Source organism: Ranitomeya imitator, chromosome 3 (assembly GCF_032444005.1).
Source record: "Ranitomeya imitator isolate aRanImi1 chromosome 3, aRanImi1.pri, whole genome shotgun sequence".
In the NCBI taxonomy this organism is placed as follows: Eukaryota; Metazoa; Chordata; class Amphibia; order Anura; family Dendrobatidae; genus Ranitomeya; species Ranitomeya imitator.
Genome location: NC_091284.1, coordinates 429,167,443 through 429,185,986, shown reverse-complemented (window position 1 = coordinate 429,185,986; position 18,544 = coordinate 429,167,443). Strand labels below are relative to the sequence as shown.

Genomic DNA, 18,544 nt, shown 5'->3' with positions numbered 1-18,544 from the left:
ATAAAATCCATAGAAATATGCGTCCAGGGCCTCTTCGGGACCGGCAAGGGCAAAAGCAACCCACTGGCACGAGAACAGCAGGGCTTAGCCCGAGCACAAGTCCCACAGGACTACACAAAAGAAGGCACATCCCGTGACAAAGACGGCCACCAAAAGGTTCTAGCCACCAAATCTCTGGTACCAAAGATTCCAGGATGCCCAGCCAACACTGAACAATGAATCTCAGAGATAACTCTACTAGTCCATCTATCAGGGACAAACAGTTTCTCCGCTGGGCAACGGTCAGGTCTATCAGCCTGAAATTTTTGCAGCACCCGCCGCAAATCAGGGGAGATGGCAGACAAAATTATCCCCTCTTTGAGAATACCCGCCGGCTCAGGAACACCCGGAGAGTCAGGCACAAAACTCCTTGACAGGGCATCAGCCTTCACATTCTTAGAGCCCGTAAGGTACGAAACCACAAAATCAAAACGGGAGAAAAATAACGACCATCGAGCCTGTCTCGGATTCAACCGTTTGGCAGACTCAAGATAAGTCAAATTCTTGTGATCTGTCAAGACCACCACGCGATGCTTGGCTCCTTCAAGCCAATGACGCCACTCCTCGAATGCCCACTTCATGGCCAACAACTCACGATTACCAACATCATAATTACGCTCAGCAGGCGAAAACTTTCTAGAAAAGAAAGCACATGGCTTCATCACCGAGCCATCAGAACTTCTTTGCGACAAAACAGCCCCTGCTCCAATCTCAGAAGCATCAACCTCAACCTGAAACGGGAGCGAAACATCTGGCTGGCACAACACAGGGACAGAAGAAAAACGACGCTTCAACTCCTGAAAAGCCTCTACAGCTGCAGAAGACCAATTGACCACATCAGCACCCTTCTTGGTCAAATCAGTCAACGGTTTAGCAACACTAGAAAAATTAGCAATGAAGCGCCGATAAAAATTAGCAAAGCCCAGGAACTTTTGCAGGCTCTTCACAGATGTCGGCTGAGTCCAATCGTAAATGGCCTGGACTTTAACAGGGTCCATCTCGATAGTAGAAGGGGAAAAAATGAACCCCAAAAATGAAACCTTCTGAACTCCAAAGAGACACTTTGACCCCTTCACAAACAAGGAATTCGCACGAAGGACCTGGAACACCATTCTGACCTGCTTCACATGAGACTCCCAATCATCCGAAAAGACCAAAATATCATCCAAATACACAATCAGGAATTTATCCAGGTACTCTCAGAAGATGTCATGCATAAAGGACTGAAATACTGATGGAGCATTGGAAAGCCCGAATGGCATAACCAGGTACTCAAAATGGCCCTCGGGCGTATTAAATGCTGTTTTCCATTCATCGCCTTGTTTAATACGCACAAGATTATACGCCCCTCGAAGATCTATCTTGGTGAACCAACTAGCCCCTTTAATACGAGCAAACAAATCAGACAGCATCGGCAAAGGATACTGAAATTTGACTGTAATTTTATTAAGAAGGCGGTAATCAATACAAGGTCTCAAAGAACCATCCTTCTTGGCCACAAAAAAGAACCCTGCTCCTAACGGTGATGACGACGAGCGAATATGGCCTTTCTCCAAGGATTCCTTTATATAACTCCGCATAGCGGCGTGTTCTGGCACAGATAAATTGAACAATCGGCCCTTAGGAAACTTACTACCAGGAATCAAATTAATTGCACAATCGCAATCCCTATGAGGAGGTAGGGCACTGGCTTTGGGCTCATCAAATACATCCCGATAATCCGACAAAAACTCTGGAACTTCAGAAGGAGTGGAAGACGAAATAGACAAAAATGGAACATCACCATGTACCCCCTGGCAACCCCAGCTGGACACAGACATAGATTTCCAGTCCAATACTGGATTATGAACCTGTAGCCATGGCAACCCCAAAACGACCACATCATGCAGATTATGCAACATCAGAAAGCGGATATCCTCCTGACGTGCAGGAGCCATGCACATGGTCAATTGGGTCCAGTACTGAGGCTTATTCTTGGCCAAAGGCGTAGCATCAATTCCTCTCAATGGAATAGGATACTGCAAGGGCTCCAAGAAAAAACCACAGCGCCTAGCATACTCCAAGTCCATCAAATTCAGGGCAGCGCCTGAATCCACAAATGCCATAACAGAATAGGATGACAAAGAGCAAATCAGAGTAACGGACAATAGAAATTTAGACTGTACCGTACCAATGGTGGCAGACCTAGCGAACCGCTTAGTGCGCTTAGGACAATCGGAGATAGCATGAGTGGAATCACCACAGTAAAAACATAGCCCATTCCGACGTCTGTGTTCTTGCCGTTCAGCTCTGGTCAAAGTCCTATCACATTGCATAGGCTCAGGCCCATGCTCAGATAGTACCGCCAAATGGTGCACAGCTTTACGCTCACGCAAGCGTCGATCGATCTGAATGGCCAAAGACAGACTCATTCAGACCAGCAGGCATGGGAAATCCCACCATGACATCCTTAAGGGCTTCAGAGAGACCCTTTCTGAAGATTGCTGCCAGGGCACATTCATTCCACTGAGTGAGCACAGACCACTTTCTAAACTTCTGACAATATATCTCCGCTTCATCCTGACCCTGACACAGAGCCAGCAAGATTTTCTCTGCCTGATCCACTGAATTAGGTTCGTCATAAAGCAATCCAAGCGCCAGGAAAAACGCATCAACATCACGCAATGCCGGATCTCCTGGCGCAAGGGAAAATGCCCAGTCTTGAGGGTCACCACGTAACAAAGAAATAATGATCTTTACTTGTTGAACAGGGTCACCTGAGGAGCGAGGTTTCAAGGCAAGAAACAATTTACAATTATTTTTGAAATTCAAGAACTTAGATCTATCACCAAAAAACAAATCAGGAATTGGAATCCTAGGCTCTGACATCGGATTCTGAACCACAAAATCTTGAATGTTTTGTACCCTTGTAGTGAGATTATCCATCCAAGAGGACAGACCTTGAATGTCCATGTTTACACCTGTGTCCTGAACCACCCAGAGGTAAAGGGGAAAAGAGAGACAAAACACACTGCAAAGAAAAAAAAAATGGTCTCAGAACTTCTCTTATCTCTCTATTGAGATGCATTAGTACTTTGGGCCACCTGTACTGTTATGACCTGGTGGTCAGGACAATAATGGACCTGGTGGTTAAGAGCACACAGAATGACCTGATAGTTACTGATAATAAAGGACGAGCTCTGGGACGTGGGAACTCTGCTGACCGCAATCCCTAATCCTATCACACACACTAGAAATAGCCGTGGATTGCTCCTAACGCTCCCTATGCAACTCGGCACAGCCTAAGGAACTAGCTAGCCCTGAAGATAGAAAAATAAAGCCTACCTTGCCTCAGAGAAATTCCCCAAAGGAAAAGGCAGCCCCCCACATATAATGACTGTGAGTAAAGATGAAAATACAAACACAGAGATGAAATAGATTTAGCAAAGTGAGGCCCGACTTACTGAACAGACTGAGGATAGGAAAGGTTGCTTTGTGGTCAGCACAAAAACCTACAAAAAGACCACGCAGAGGGTGCAAAAAGACCCTCCGCACCGACTCACGGTGCGGAGGCGCTCCCTCTGCGTCCCAGAGCTTCCAGCAAGCAAGACAACAATAAAAATAGCAAGCTGGACAGAAAAATAGCAAACCAAAGAAAAACAAGCAGGAACTTAGCTTCTGCTGGGAAGACAGGTCACAAGAACGATCCAGGAGTGAACTAGACCAATACTGGAACATTGACAGGTGGCATGGAGCAAAGATCTAAGTGGAGTTAAATAGAGCAGCCAGCTAACGAATTAACCTCGTCACCTGTGGAAGGAAACTCAGAAACACCCACCAGAGGAAGTCCATGGACAGAACCAGCCGAAGTACCATTCATGACCACAGGAGGGAGCCCGACAACAGAATTCACAACACTCAGACCAGAAGTCGTGGTGGCTCTTCAGGTCGCACGGGCTCTAAGCCTTGCATAGCCTGGGAATTTTTTGACATTGCAAAGGATGACCCAACTCATGTTGTCTGTAAGATTTGTCAACAAAATCTCAGTAGAGGACAAAAAATTTCTATCTTGAGTACTTCATGCATGAACCGTCACATGGATATGAAGCAGAAGTTGCAGTGGGAAGCTCACTGTGCTACAATGCGACCTAGTGGGCCGGGTCAACCACCGTCTGCCCCATCAAGTGCATCCGCATCCTCTTCATCCTCTATGACTGTGGGGACAGCAGTCGCACATGGTTTTGGATGCAGACCTGACACCTTTTTACCCGCAACAGCCAGTGTGATTGGCAGGTCATCAGGACATTTTCAAGTGGAAACACCTGCTGTCGTTGAGCGCTCTCCGACATCGACACCACATTTTGATCAAGGCAACATAACATCTCCGCCTGCACCTTCCTCACAGACCAGCAGTTTTCCGGGGACACCCTACTCAACTCCGTCTAAGCACGGCAGCCAGCCCTCAGATGTGGACAAGTAAAAGACCATTTCCTCCTAGCCATGACAAAGCTAAGAGGTTGAATTTCTCCATCTGCAAGCTGTTGGCTACAGAAATGCTGCCTTTCCGCCTGGTGGACACAGAGGATTTTCGAGACCTTATGTCCGTTGCAGTGCCCCAGTACCAGATGCCCAGTCGCCACTACTTCTCAAAGAAAGCTGTGCCTGCGCTACACCAGCATGTCGCACACAACATCACCGCTTCCTTGAGAAACTCTGTGTGTAACAGGGTGCATTTCACCACAGACACTTGGACGAGTAGACATGGACAGGGGCATTACATGTCGGTGACTGGGCACTGGGTAACTACGGCGACATCAGGAGAAGGGGCTGCTATCCAAGTCTTGCTGTCCCCACGAGTTGCTCATCGATCCTCTGTATCTAGAAGTTCCTCCACTGCTTCTGCCTCCTCAACCTCCTCTTGATCCTCCACCTGCACCCAAAGCCTGTCTGGTAATGCCACCCGCGTTGTAACTGCGCAGAAGGAATCCTGCACACCTCCTCACTATGCTGTCACCAGGGCTCAATGGCATCAGGCAGTGTTTACATTGAAATGTCTGGGAAAGGTGAGTCACACAGCTGAGGAGTTGTGGTCAGCTCTGGAGACCGAGTTCCATCAATGGTTGTCTCCACTCAACCTGCAGCCAGGGAAGGCTGTGTGCGACAATGCTGCAAACCTGGGTGCGGCCCTTCGCCGGGGCAATGTCACACACATGCCTTGTATGGCTCACGTTTTGAACTTGGTTGTCCAGCAATTTTTATTCCACTATCCTGGACTAGATGGGCTTCTGCAGAGGGCACGGTCACTGTGTGCTCACTTCCGCCGTTCGCATCCCGCAGCTCAACGACTTACATCTCTACAGAAGTCGTTGGGCCTGCCAGTTCATCGGCTGAAATGCGATGTGCCCACACGGTGGAATTCAACTCTGCACATGTTGCAGCGACTGTGGCAGCACCGACGAGCCCTGGTGCAATACGTTATGACGTATAGCCTGGGCCAACGAGATCAAGAGGTGGGTCAAATCACGCTGCAGGAGTGGTCTCAAATCAGGGACCTATGCACTCTTCTGCACAGTTTTGAAATAGCAATGAAGATGTTTAGTGCTGACGATGCCATTATCAGCATGACCATTCCGGTGATTTACACGCTGGAGCACACCTTACACAGTGTTCAGAGTCAGGTGGTGGAATAAGAGGAGGAGGAGGAACAGGAGGAGTCGTATGCAGAAGGGATAATATCTCCAAGGTCAAGAAGGTTGGCAGCACCAAGGCGGCTGGCATTGGAGGCTGGGGGAGAGGGATTACCGAGGGTGCATGGTAGCAGCTAAACTGTTGAGGAAGGTGCAGGAGGCGAGTAAGAAGTGGAGGACGAACTGGCGCTGGGCATGGAAGACTGATCAGATGAGGGAGACCTTGATCAAATTTCTGTTGTGCGAGGTTGGGGGGAGAGGGCAGACGAAGGAAGCATGATTCTCACCTCGCCACCACCAAGACAACAAGGACTTGGTCCTCCTGGATGCGCAAGACACATGAGTGCCTTCTTGCTGCACTACCTGCAACATGACCCTCGGATTGTCAGAATCCGAAGTAATGCCGACTACTGGGTTGCCACACTCTTAGATCCCCGGTACAAAAGTAAATTTGCCAAAATAATTCCAGCCATAGAAAAGGATTCATGCATGAATGTAGGAGTATCAGCAGAGACTGTTACAGAATCTAATATCTGCTTTTCCACAAAACACCAGTGGTGCACGTAGTGAATCTCTGAGTTCTAACTTGCCAACCATGGGACTATCGAGTCATCACTCAAACCGTAACAGTAACATCGTATCTGGTGGTAACAGCAATTTTTTCCAATCGTTTCAAGATTTTTTTTAGACCATCCTTTGCAAGGCCACAGGAAACAAGAAGTCTGACGCACAGCCAACGCCTAGAGAGGATGGTACAAGAGTATCTCCAAGTTAACTTCGATGCCATGACTGTGGAACTGGACCCTTGCTCATTTTGGGCTTCCAATCTTGAAAAATGGCCTGAGCTCGCAACGCACGCACGCCATGGAGATCTTGTCATGCCCCGCAGCCAGCGTTCTCTCTGAACGTGTGTTCAGCGCTGCTGGTGGTGTGCTGACAGATTTGCGCACGTGGCTGTCCAGTGACAATGTAGACAGACTAACGTTCATCAAGATGATCAAATCCTGGATCCGCAAGGACTTTTCTTCCCCTGTGTCATCTTGGGGAGACTAAAAGCTTGATGATTTTTGAAAATCACCTCACCAACCGTTTTAAAAAACTCTGGCGAAATTGACCACTTAAGTGGTGTCTATGGCCGAATTTTTGGAAAAAATGGAGACTCTTTATTTAGTCCCCTTGCTGAGTTTTACATGACGTTGCCATCGTCAATTCCAGGTGGGTGGGGTCGTCTGCAGAGTTGTTTACTCATACTATGGCCTGGGATTCAAAGGTCTGCTCCAAAGCTTCAGTGTCTGCTAGTCAGCAGAGTAGCCCAGCCACCCAGCGCCTGTTTACCTAAGTACTATTTTTAACGGCATCTGGCCCAGGAAATCCTTTTGGGCCTAGTAGAATTTAGTGCTACTCAGCAGCGTACCCTACCCATGAAGCAAACTACACCGCTTGTTTACCTAAGTACTATTTTTAACGGCATCTGGCCCAGGAAATCCTTTTGGGCCTAGTCGAATTTGGTGCTACTCAGCAGCGTACCCCACCCATGAAGCAAGCTACACCGCCTGTTGATCAAATTACTAATTTTTAACTGCATCTATCACAGGAAATTGTTTTGTACCTAATAGCATTTTGTGCTACTCAGCAGAGTACCCCACCCATGAAGCAAGCTACACCGCCTGTTTAGCTAAGTACTATTTTTTAACGGCATCTAGCCCAGGAAATCCTTTTGGGCCTAGTAGAATTTAGTGCTACTCAGCAGTGTACCCCACCCATGAAGCAAGCTACACCGCCTGTTTACCTGGTTATTATTTTTTAACAGCATTTAGCCCAGGAAATCCTTTTGGGCCTAGTAGAATTTAGTTATACTCAGCAGTGTACCCCACCGATGAAGCAAGCTACACCGCCTGTTTACCTAACTACTATTTTGTAACGGCATCTAGCCCAGGAAATCCTTTTGGGCCTAGTAGAATTTAGTGCTACTCAGCAGCGTACCCCACCCATGAAGCAAGCTACACCACCTGTTTACCTAAGTACTATTTTGTAACGGCATCTAGCCCAAGAAATCCTTTTGGGCCTAGTAGAATTTGGTGCTACTCAGCAGCGTACTTCACCCATGAAGCAAGCTACACTGCCTGTTTACCTAAGTACTATTTTTTAACGGCATCTGGCCCAGGAAATCCTTTTGGGCCTAGTAGCAATTTCTGCTACTCAGCAGAGTATCCCACCCATGAAGCAAGCTACACCGCCTTCTTTCTTTCTCAATCTAACCCCTCGGCTGTGGGGTGTCCACTCTCCCTCCAGCTCTCTCCTTCTCACAGGTGGACTACTGCGTGTTTTCACACTGTGGCGAATCTTTTGGGCCCAGGCATAAGAAGTCGTCAAGGTAATGGATAATATGTGTCGCCTTACAAACATCCATGACGACACATTCGAGGAAGCAACTAAACGCCTCAAATAGTGAGCAGGATATGGAGCACCTCATGGGCAAACAGCGATCTATGTAGTATGCTCCTTCACAGAAGCAGCCCAATGGGAGAACACTATTCGGAGGCACAAGTAGTAACCGGAACGCCCCCTCAATGTCTGTTTTGGCCATTAGGATGCCCCTTACCAACATCTTGACCCGCCTGATTGCCTCGTTAAAGGAGGTACAGTACATAGTACTGTACTTGGTTCAACGTCGATGTTGTCATTTACTGACATGCCCCTTGGATATGACAAATGGTGGATTAGTCTGAATGTATTGGGGTCATTTTTTGGCACAACTCCCAACGGGGGTACCACTGCATCTTCTAAGGAAAGTGTTCTGAATGGACCCGCCACCATTCTACCTAAAGATTTTTCTTTTTTTCTTTTTTTTTTGTCAAGATGTCTGGGTGTTGGTAGAGTGATTTTAGATTTTTACTCCAGGCTTTCTTGATTTTAGAAGGGCATGACATGCCTATATCTGTGTCTCCTCCTCCTTTTACTCCTCCTCTTTGCATTTTGCATGACTATATGTAGTTGTGACTTTTCCATGTGTTTGTTGTGTCTTCTGAGCAGTTTGTCAGCTTTTGGACACCTTTTAAGGTGTTTTCTATGTGTTTGTATGTGTTTGTGTTTGCCTGCCATTGGTTTCAATGGGGTTCGACGATGTTCGTCGAACGTTCGACGATCATTCGTCGAACACCTCCCTGTTCGACAAACCGAACCCGAACATTAGGGAGGTGGCGCAACACTAATCTTTATCTACACAATATAGCATGCAGCATGGTTCAAAAGAGTAACTATGGATGTCTTATAGGAAAATTTGGAATTAACCATGCATACAATACCACCATGAATTAACAAAGGAGTTGTAGGAATGGAGATGTTAAGTTACAGTATTATGAACTAACTGCTCTCAGTGTCCTTTCATTTTTGTGCAAGCTACATCTCAAAAACTGAGAATTCCTCTATACAATGACCAGAAAAATGTGCACACATTAGAGTCAAGATTCTTTTTGTGGTACCGCTGATACATATGCATCCAAGAAAATGGCCATTTCAACTTGTTGCCTAGTTACACTATTAGGCTGGAGCAAAGGACAAAATATGAAGCTACAATTTCAGATTTCTATAGTGCAATAGATACACTTGAATACACTGCAATAATAACAATAATAATAATGATATTATATATGTAAACCAATAATATTTGTCACTATCTAATCGGTTCATCATTTAGGTATATTCATAGTGAGCTGCTTAATTGGTTTCTGTACAGTATATTAAGACAACTTCATCTCATTTCATAGAAAATGTACTAAATTTGAAATCTGCAGATCAAATTAGTAATAATTATGTAACCAAAACAAACTACTTGAAAATATTACCAGTAACGGAAAGTAAGTAAAGGAATTTTAATAAAAACATAATATTTTATTAAATATACAGACACTAACAAACAAAACACAGAAAATCGGAGGAGGCACAAAATACATATATTAAATAATAGAAATTCTATACAAGGATCATTAGCAACAATATATATAATGTATAGTAAGTGTTATGTCCTTTCTTTTTGCTCAAAAAGTGTGCATGAGCCACGGCAGGGAACCACTACCAAAAAGAGAATAGTATATAATAAAGTGCACCATGCATAGTGCTAATAGCAATAATGATCTCTATATAAGGTACCTATACCATCTCCATATATCAATCTCCACTCCCTGAGGAAGCGACGTGCTGCGAAACGCGCGTTGGAGTGCGGGGTTGAGGCACAGAAACATCATGAGCACTGGTAAGGCCCATTACATGCACAATGCACTTTAGATTTATTGTATTCTACAGAGATTGATATATGGAGATGTTCATAAAAACATTGTGTTTTGGAACCAGTCTGGTACCTTCCTTCAAGATGGTTTCCAGGAATTGGGGTGTGTTTTTGTCTCTCTGCTCCTGCTCTTTTGTCTTTCAAACTGCACACAGGAATAACAGAGAGGCAAGAATTAATTTCAGAGCAGTCAAGTCATTAGACAAAGGCTGCCATAATACATGTTTGGAAGTGAGGGAAAGAAAATTTCACCACGAGTAGTGCTGGCAGAATTCTGATGAAGAGTAGCTGCCCACTGAAGAAGAGTGGATACTAAATTACAGATCATGAGAATCAATACAGCTCCTTGACATATTCGACTGGTATGTACACCAAAAGCAGGGTGGGAGAGAATGACTAAAAATCAGACCAAGCAATTTTAACTTGTTGTGGGGGATAAGAACAGCAATGTTTAGGGGAAGAGAAGGGAGAATAGTGAGAAGCAGAGTAAGAGAGAGGTACATTCACACAAAGACCTATGCTGCTGGTTTCTAATATGTGTTTATCTCACTTCAGTGCTGAATTCACAGTTGCACTGCTCAGTACAGCTGTAAGATGTTTTACATGCTGCTGCCGTTTCCAAGGGAGTGCTACAGAGATAAAAGAGAGCAGGAATATATCAAGTCGGTGTGTACTCTGTATGTAAAACATCATTACGCTCCTCTACACTCACTATCTTGGTGACAACTGAAAATTAGAGAAAGCCTGTAGAGGGAAAATTATGAAAACTGGTGGATAAGAGTAATATAATTGCCAGAAAGAGTGTTATTCCTAACACATAACACACAACTTATTCTAAAAAGTCCCCTGAAACAATAGGTAGCGGTAGGTTATAAGGAGTTCATGTTACGCACAATTGATAAAATATGTAGAACATGAATGAAAACCTGCAAAACAGAAAACCATTATCAACCCTATAGAAAGTCATATAGAAGTAAAATATTCAGCATGAATGAGGCTTCAGGGGAGCTTGAGTGAAAAGTCCTGGTTAGGAATGCTTTGTCACAGTATTTAAATAGCTATTCCCACAACCACATTATGGTTGAGTAACTACATATATTTGTTAATATGCAGCCTATGCCCAAACAAAGATTCTTTCTTGTATCGATGTGTTTTTTTAATCTATTTCTGCCGCTCTGTGCATCCAGCTTCACATAAATGAATGGATGGTTCTCTGCTAAAATTACATTTTCCTGCAACACTTGCTTCTCCACCTCTCAGAATTATCATCAGGCTAATCTAAGCCCACCATATGCTTCTGTGCACTATGTGCTCCTGTGCAGTACACTGCCTGGCCAAAGTTCATTTTTAGGCATTTACATCAGTATAGCTGTCTGTCTGGTTTTAAATTATTAGTTGGTTCTAGCTGAGCTCGATTCTCCTCCACAATGGCAATGTAGACCTGTGTCTGTTGTCTACTGCTGATGCTGATATATCAATTTTGAGAAATGCAGATTTGTTGATGCATATGACAGGAGATAATCTTCTGCAATATGCATCACTGGTCCCTCAGCCTCATACAACAAACACAGTACAACTAATCTCAGCCCCTGTACATAGCCCCATCCTGCTGCATATCCTCTCAGTCCCAATATATAGAGCTCTATCCTGCACTATAGCTCTCCTTCTAGCCCCCTCTTACACTGTATCCTATTAACCCTTCTATGCACAGCCATTTGCTACAGCAGTACATCACTTCTTACAGTAGTTACCAACCCATCACTGCTTCTCGGCATGAGTTCTCATATGGTAATGAAGAAGGCTGGTTTAAAAATGAGATACAAAATGGGACACATTGGCACAAATGAATAAATATGTACAGTTGAAACTAGAGGTTTACATACACTATATAAAAAGACACATATGCAGGTTTTTCTCAATATCTGACATGAAATCAGAATAAACCTTTCCCATTTTAGGTCAATTAGGATTACCATAATTATTTACATTTGCCAGATGCCAGAATAATGAGAGAGAGAATGTTTTAAGGCATTTTTATTACTTACTGCAAAGTCAAAAGTTTACATACACTAAGATTACTATGCCTTTAAACAATTCTGGACTGCCTATATGATGATGTCATGTGTTTTTTTTTGCAACATCTGAGTTAGAGACACACCTGTAGATGCATTTGAATGCACACCTTTAACACACTGCTTCTTTGTGTAACATCATGGGGAAGTCTAAAAAAAAACAGACAAGATATCAGGAAGAGAATTGTGGACTTGCACAAAGTCTGGCTCATCCTTGGGTACAATTTCAAGATACCTGAAGGTGCCTTCTTAATTTGTACAAACAATTATATACAAGTGCAAACAAGATGAGAATGTCCAGCCATCAAACAGCTCACGAAGGAGACGGGTTCTGTGTCCCAGAGATGAAAATGTGTTTTGGTCTGACATGTGCATATCAACCCAAGGACAAAAGCAAAAGACCTTATGAAGATGATGGCGGAAGCTGGTAAGATTGTGTCAATATCCACAGTGAAACGAGTACTGTATCAACATAGGCTGAAAGGCCACTCTGCGAAGAAGAAGCCATTACTCCAAAAGACACATAAAAAAGTCAGATTAATGTTTTCAAATGCACACAGGAACTAAGACCATAATTTTTGGAGATATGTCTTGTGGGCTGATGAAACTAAAATTTAACTATTTTGGCATAATGGCTATCATTACGTTTGAAGAAAAAAAAGGGAGAAGCTTGGAAGCCTAAGAACAGCATCCTAACTGTGAAACACGGGGGTGACAGCATCATCTTGTGGAGTTGTTTGGCTGCAGGAGGGACTGGGGCACTACTGAAAATAGATGGCATCATGATAAAAGATAATTATGTGGCAATACTGAAGAAACATCTCAAGATTTCAGCCACAAAGTTAAAGCTTGGGTGGAAATGGGTCTTCCAAATGGACAATGACCTGAAGCATACTACCAAAATGGTAACTAAGTGGCTTAAGGATAACAAAGTCAATGTTTTGGAGTGGCCATCACAAAGCCCTGATCTTAATCCTATTGACAATTTATGGGCAAAGCTGAAAAGGCAGGTGCGAGCAAGGCGCCCTACAAACTTGGATCAGTTCCGCCAGTTTTGTCAGGAGTAATGGGCCCAAATTCCACCCAACTATTGCGAGAAGCTTCTGGAAGGATATCTAAAACATTTCACCCCAGTCATTCAGTTTAAGGGCTGTGCTGTTCCGTGTAAGGTATGTTCTTTAGTTTTATGTGTATTTTCATGCTATGTATGTTCTTACATTTCTGCTCTGCTGCCACCCAATGGCCTTTTTCCATATGGCAGCTTGTTATTAATTAATTCTTGTGAGCATGTCTTCCACTTCCGGTTCAGGGGTCAAGTCTTCTCTTCCTCTGGCAGCCATTTCATTTTTAGTTTACATGCTGTTGTGAGAGGACACGCTTAAAAAGGCATCAGTCTTTCGACCTCTTGCTGCTCACTCGCTGTCACTGATACACTTGCTGTACTTGACTCAACTCTGGAGAAGTTACTGTATACCATTCTACGCTGTATGTCCAGATTTTCAAATAAAGTCTGAATTGCACAATCCCTGGTGTGCATCATCTCTCCGGACGCTGAACAGCATTGGTCCTGTCTGCCCTACAGCGATGAAAACTGAAGGTACGAATCTCTCACAACACCTATTAGTCTACCCCACCTCCATTCGCCTCATGTGGGGACAGAACAGTCGAAAGACTGCCTTGAAGCCCGGCCAGAATCACCCTTATATCCCAACCCATGTGCCCGCGCTCTGCCTGTTCACATACTTCAGCCCTGCTCTGCTAAGAAATCTCCTGCAGCATCAACTCAGACCGCATTGTGTATAAAGACTCTCTGTATATTATACCACATTGCTGCAGATTGTCGAACTGCAGAACCCCACAATTCTCCAAAAACACCTTGGGAATCTTATCAGGGGTGCAACAAAGCTGCACCATGATTTCCAGCCCCCAATTCAAAAGTTCAGTTTCTTAAAGAGACAGCGCACCTTAAATCAAAATGGCCGAAAAGGGCCTTATGCAGTCCCCCAATGCTGAAACAGAGCAAATACAACCCATCCATTATGAAGACCGGGAAGCAGAGTCCGCTTCCGCAGCAGACCCAGATGCACGACCAGTACGCTCCCTCAAGCCAACACTAAAGGTCCCCGAGAATTACCATTCCAGAAGGGATGAGTTCAATGACAATCTGGACGACCTATGGGAACGAGTCGCCTCCCTCATGTCAAGCATCAACGCCACAAAGATGATGCAGCAAGTTTACAGGACACTATAAGACAGCTAGACGTGGCCCACTGCAGGTACAAGAGACTGTCCGCAAAGTATGCTGCCTTCGTAAAAAGACTCTAAAATCGACAAAGCCCTATCAGAGTTAAGAAAGGCAGATTCCACAGATAGAGAAAGGGACACTGCCTTGCAAGACGCCAAAGATAAAGCGGAGCTTCGTATCGCCCATCTGCAAGAAACTAGATCGCACAGGTCAGCCTCGTCTAAACACTCTGTTCGGTCATACAAATCGTCCTGCTCAAGAACTTTAGCCCTCAGCGACAGAATTCTAGAGGCCCGTTTAAACGCAGAGCGGTCCAAAGACGTTCATACACAGAAAAGAAAGCAGAAGCAGAGGCTAGAGCAAAGATTCTTCAAGCAGAATCAGAGGCAAAAGCAGAAGCCAGGAAAGCAGAAGCAGAGGCTAGAGCAAAGATTCTTCAAACAGAAGCTGAAGCGAAGAAAGCAGAGGCTAGAGAAAAGATTCTTCAAACAGAAGCAGAGGCTCGAGCAAAGATTCTTCAAACAGAAATGGAGGAAGAAATCGCCGAAGTAGCCGAAGTAAAAATACTCGAGCAAGCATTGAAGCAAAACCTCGACCCAATTTGCCTGCCACCACCGTAAGAAGATGACCCAGGTGTTCGTACCAGTGACTATGTGCAGAAACAGATACCTGCAGCGAACACCTTCTCCAGCGACGTTCAACCCAACATTACGGAAACGTCCGCTCTATGCTCGGGGCGCATAGAGACTAGCAGCAGAAGAGCACAAGGTTTCATTGCTTCTCCTGTCAATGGAGACATAGAAATACTCCTATTATAAGAAAGAAAATGAGGGCACTCACCGGTCTTCTTGAAATATAAAAACTTTTATTGGCAACACATCCAGATAAAATTCATGGCCGGGAACGACGGAGCCGGAGCTCTGGTGAGCAGGGGAGAACAGGGACGACGGCCGTTTCGCGCTGTGCTTGCGCTTCTACGGGATTACACAGCTGTTTTTTTCTCTGTTTTGAGGAGCACCGGAGGTCAGAAATATCATGGCTGTTTTTACCGCTGCCAAGCACCTATTATGAGGGCAGTCTGGTCATAACCTCCGTACTGGAGACTGTGCCGCCCGACTTGTATTATTTTGTTGATAGAAATACCCCTACCTACGCTAATCGAATGTGATCAAATTCCAGCTGAAATGGATGAGATCCCTACCCCGGAAGCCACTTTTCACCAACCACACGTAAGGCACCTAGCCAGCGTTATCCCACCTTTGGACAGAGATGCTGAAATCCTACTTCTGCTTGCACACTCCCTGGTGTGCATGATCTCTCCAGATGCCGAACAGCATTGGTCCTGTCTGCCCTACAGCGAGGAAAACTGAAGGTACGATTCTCTTACAACACCTATTAGTCAACTACACCTCCATTCGCATCATGTGGGGACAGAACAAGGGCAATGGTACCAAATACTAATGAAATGGATGTAAACTTTTGACTTTACAGTAATTAATAAAAATGCCTTAAAACATTCTCTCTCTCTCTCATTATTCTGGCATTTTTTAGAAAAACATGCATATAATAATAATAATAATAATATAATAATCTTTATTTTTATATAGTGCTAATATATTCCGCAGCGCTTTACAGTTTTGCACACATTATCATCACTGTCCCCGATGGGACTCACAATCTAGAATCCCTATCAGTATGTCTTTGGAATGTGGAAGGAAACCGGAGTGCCCGGAGGAAACCCACGCAAACACGGAGAGAACATACAAACTCTTTGCAGATGTTGTCCTGGGTGGGATTAGAACCCAGGACCCCAGCGCTGCAAGGCTGCAGTGCTATGTGTCTTTTTATATAGTGTATCTAAGCTTCTAGCTTCAACTGTATGCACATTATTATTATTATACCACATTATGATTTGGGGAATAACCCTTTAAATGTCTTAAAATTGACAGCTGGACAACACTTATTTTACGCCCTGATGCAGCGCTAACCCCCTTGCAATTCTTCCAGGCTTGTTTACATGCCAACTGCAAGATAAGATTAGTAGCCACTGCGGTCACTTACTACACTATTGGCATCATGATGAGGATGTTGGCCATGATATAAGTAGTACAGTATGTGACTGCTACTGCCAGTGATTGGCATGCTCAGCTGGGTAACCTCTTAACTGCAAGTAGTATCAGAAGCACATGTAACTTGAAGCTACTGGATGCAAATGCCTGAGATATGTCATTTGTAGTATTGGTTTCCTCTTATGAAGCAGAGAGACATTTAGGCCCTCTGGCAACAAGGACCTGGTTATAACTGTTAACTCACATCTAAGGAGAATAGCATTAAACAAATTATTCAACTTTCAGTAAAGTGGACTCCAAACACAGTAAAATGCCTAAATCAGCAAACAAAGTGGGTACCCATCCTTTCCGGATCCTGCGCCAGCTCTCTGCCGCTGCTTAGACCTCAGTGTTTGGCTGCAGCAGTGACATCATCACCGCTACGGCCAATTTCTGAGCTCAGCAGCTGGTCTGAGATGGACGGCATGAGACACTGAGCTCAATGACTGGCCACAGCTACAGCAGGGATGCACCAATGCAGCTAAAACACTGAGACTCGAGCAGCGGCAGGGAGTTGGAGCTGGCTGTGTTTTATAGGTATTTTACAGCGTTTGGGATCCACTTTATAATATACGAACCCCTAGGTGTTGCTGTTTAACAGGTGATTCTGTTAACAGGTAACTAACTGCTCCGAAGTATATAAATATATATAGCGAACAGCCATGTGTGTACTTTAATACCTAAACATTATTGCAGTAATAAAATATCAAACGCCATCTGAAGATTTCCTGCGTAATTATGACCCACCTTGTTTCCAAGATCTGTTGCCTTATGGTTTTGATGTATTCAAAGCTGTCAAAGCAACAGATGTCATAGACGAGGATGTAAGCATGTGCACTTCTGAGTCCGCGGCAGCAGGAATCTGCCCACTCCTGCAACATATAACACTATGATATATCTTGCCACGTTATGCAAGCATGAATATTTTTATAAAGATGATGCCACCCGTGTAAGTTACCGTACATTAACATAAAAAAGTATTCTCTCCCCTTTTATTTTCAGTAGAGATAAGTTACTGCTAGATTAGTCTTTATCCTCTCCCCATTGAAAGCCCAACAATGCTCGGGTGAACCCAGTGCTTATGTACCGTATATAGGTTAGTAGGGAGAGACAAGAGTCTACTGTACGTACGGTACATTCAGCTGACAGTTATCTCATGTGTACAGCCGGCTTAACACCGGCCAGGCAATTAATTCCATTTTGCTGAAAATACAAAATACCTGTCTATTAAGGACCTATTTGACAACACAAATTTTTATTTTTATTCTGTCAAAACCATTTTAATCACTTTCGACTGCTACAGAACATGTACACAATAATAATATAGCTGGAACTGACTGAAATAAGCCAGTTATCCTCAGACTTTATGCCATTGTCAAAGCCCGTCTTGAATGCATCTTGACCAGTTCTGTAGACCAGGAAAATATAAAAAAATAATAATACCTACCTGTCTATTGCCCAAGTGTAAACACCACTCCCTTATGTGAATATACTAAATTCGATGGTCTGCAATAGAGTGACTAAGACACCTAGACCGTATAAAAGGAGAGCGGGATATAGCAATTCTTGTTCCATCGATGGTAAAACTTCACATGTCTGTGGTCTTCCTGTATTTGTAGGACGTTTGAAGCATCTAGACTTTAGTACTTTGGCAGTAGAGTAGCAGAAGCCTTACTACAGTGGATTATTACATTTTTGTAAAAAAAAAAAGTTAGAAAAGTAGCAAGGGATGGTGACTTATTTTAAAGGGTTGTGGTCTACCTGTATTTGGAGGACATTTGAGTCACTTGGGCAGACAAGTCATTGGTGCAACCGCAGACTGGACAAAGAGGAAAGAAGGTCCACCACCAAAGCAACACGGACTGTATACTGTTGTTGCAAATCAAAAAGCAGCAGAATGGAAAAGTCCAGCATCCAAAGGAAATGAGGTAAGTACCAGTATATTAAAACATTATTTTATTAGCAACATAATTACAAATGGAAAAATTAAAAATCAAAACATACAAAGACAACAAACAGGACTAAGAGTGGTTATGCTCAAAACTTGTAGACCCGTGTCCTTTTATTCTCTCTGTATGTTTTAATTTTTCTCTTGTTGTAACTATGTTGCTAGTAAAATGTTTTAATAT

The 18,544-nt window shown here is 44.0% G+C and overlaps 1 protein-coding gene across 1 annotated transcript in view; it reads right to left on the bottom strand.

Moving 5' to 3' along the window:
* RASL10B (RAS like family 10 member B) overlaps positions 1–18,544 on the bottom strand; it is a 230,769-nt gene that overhangs the window by 10,975 nt on the left and 201,250 nt on the right. Inside the window, exon 4 of the mRNA XM_069757266.1 lies at positions 17,163–17,287. Within this exon, the coding sequence (XP_069613367.1) occupies positions 17,163–17,287 (125 nt within the window). The remainder of the gene's footprint in view (positions 1–17,162; positions 17,288–18,544) is intronic.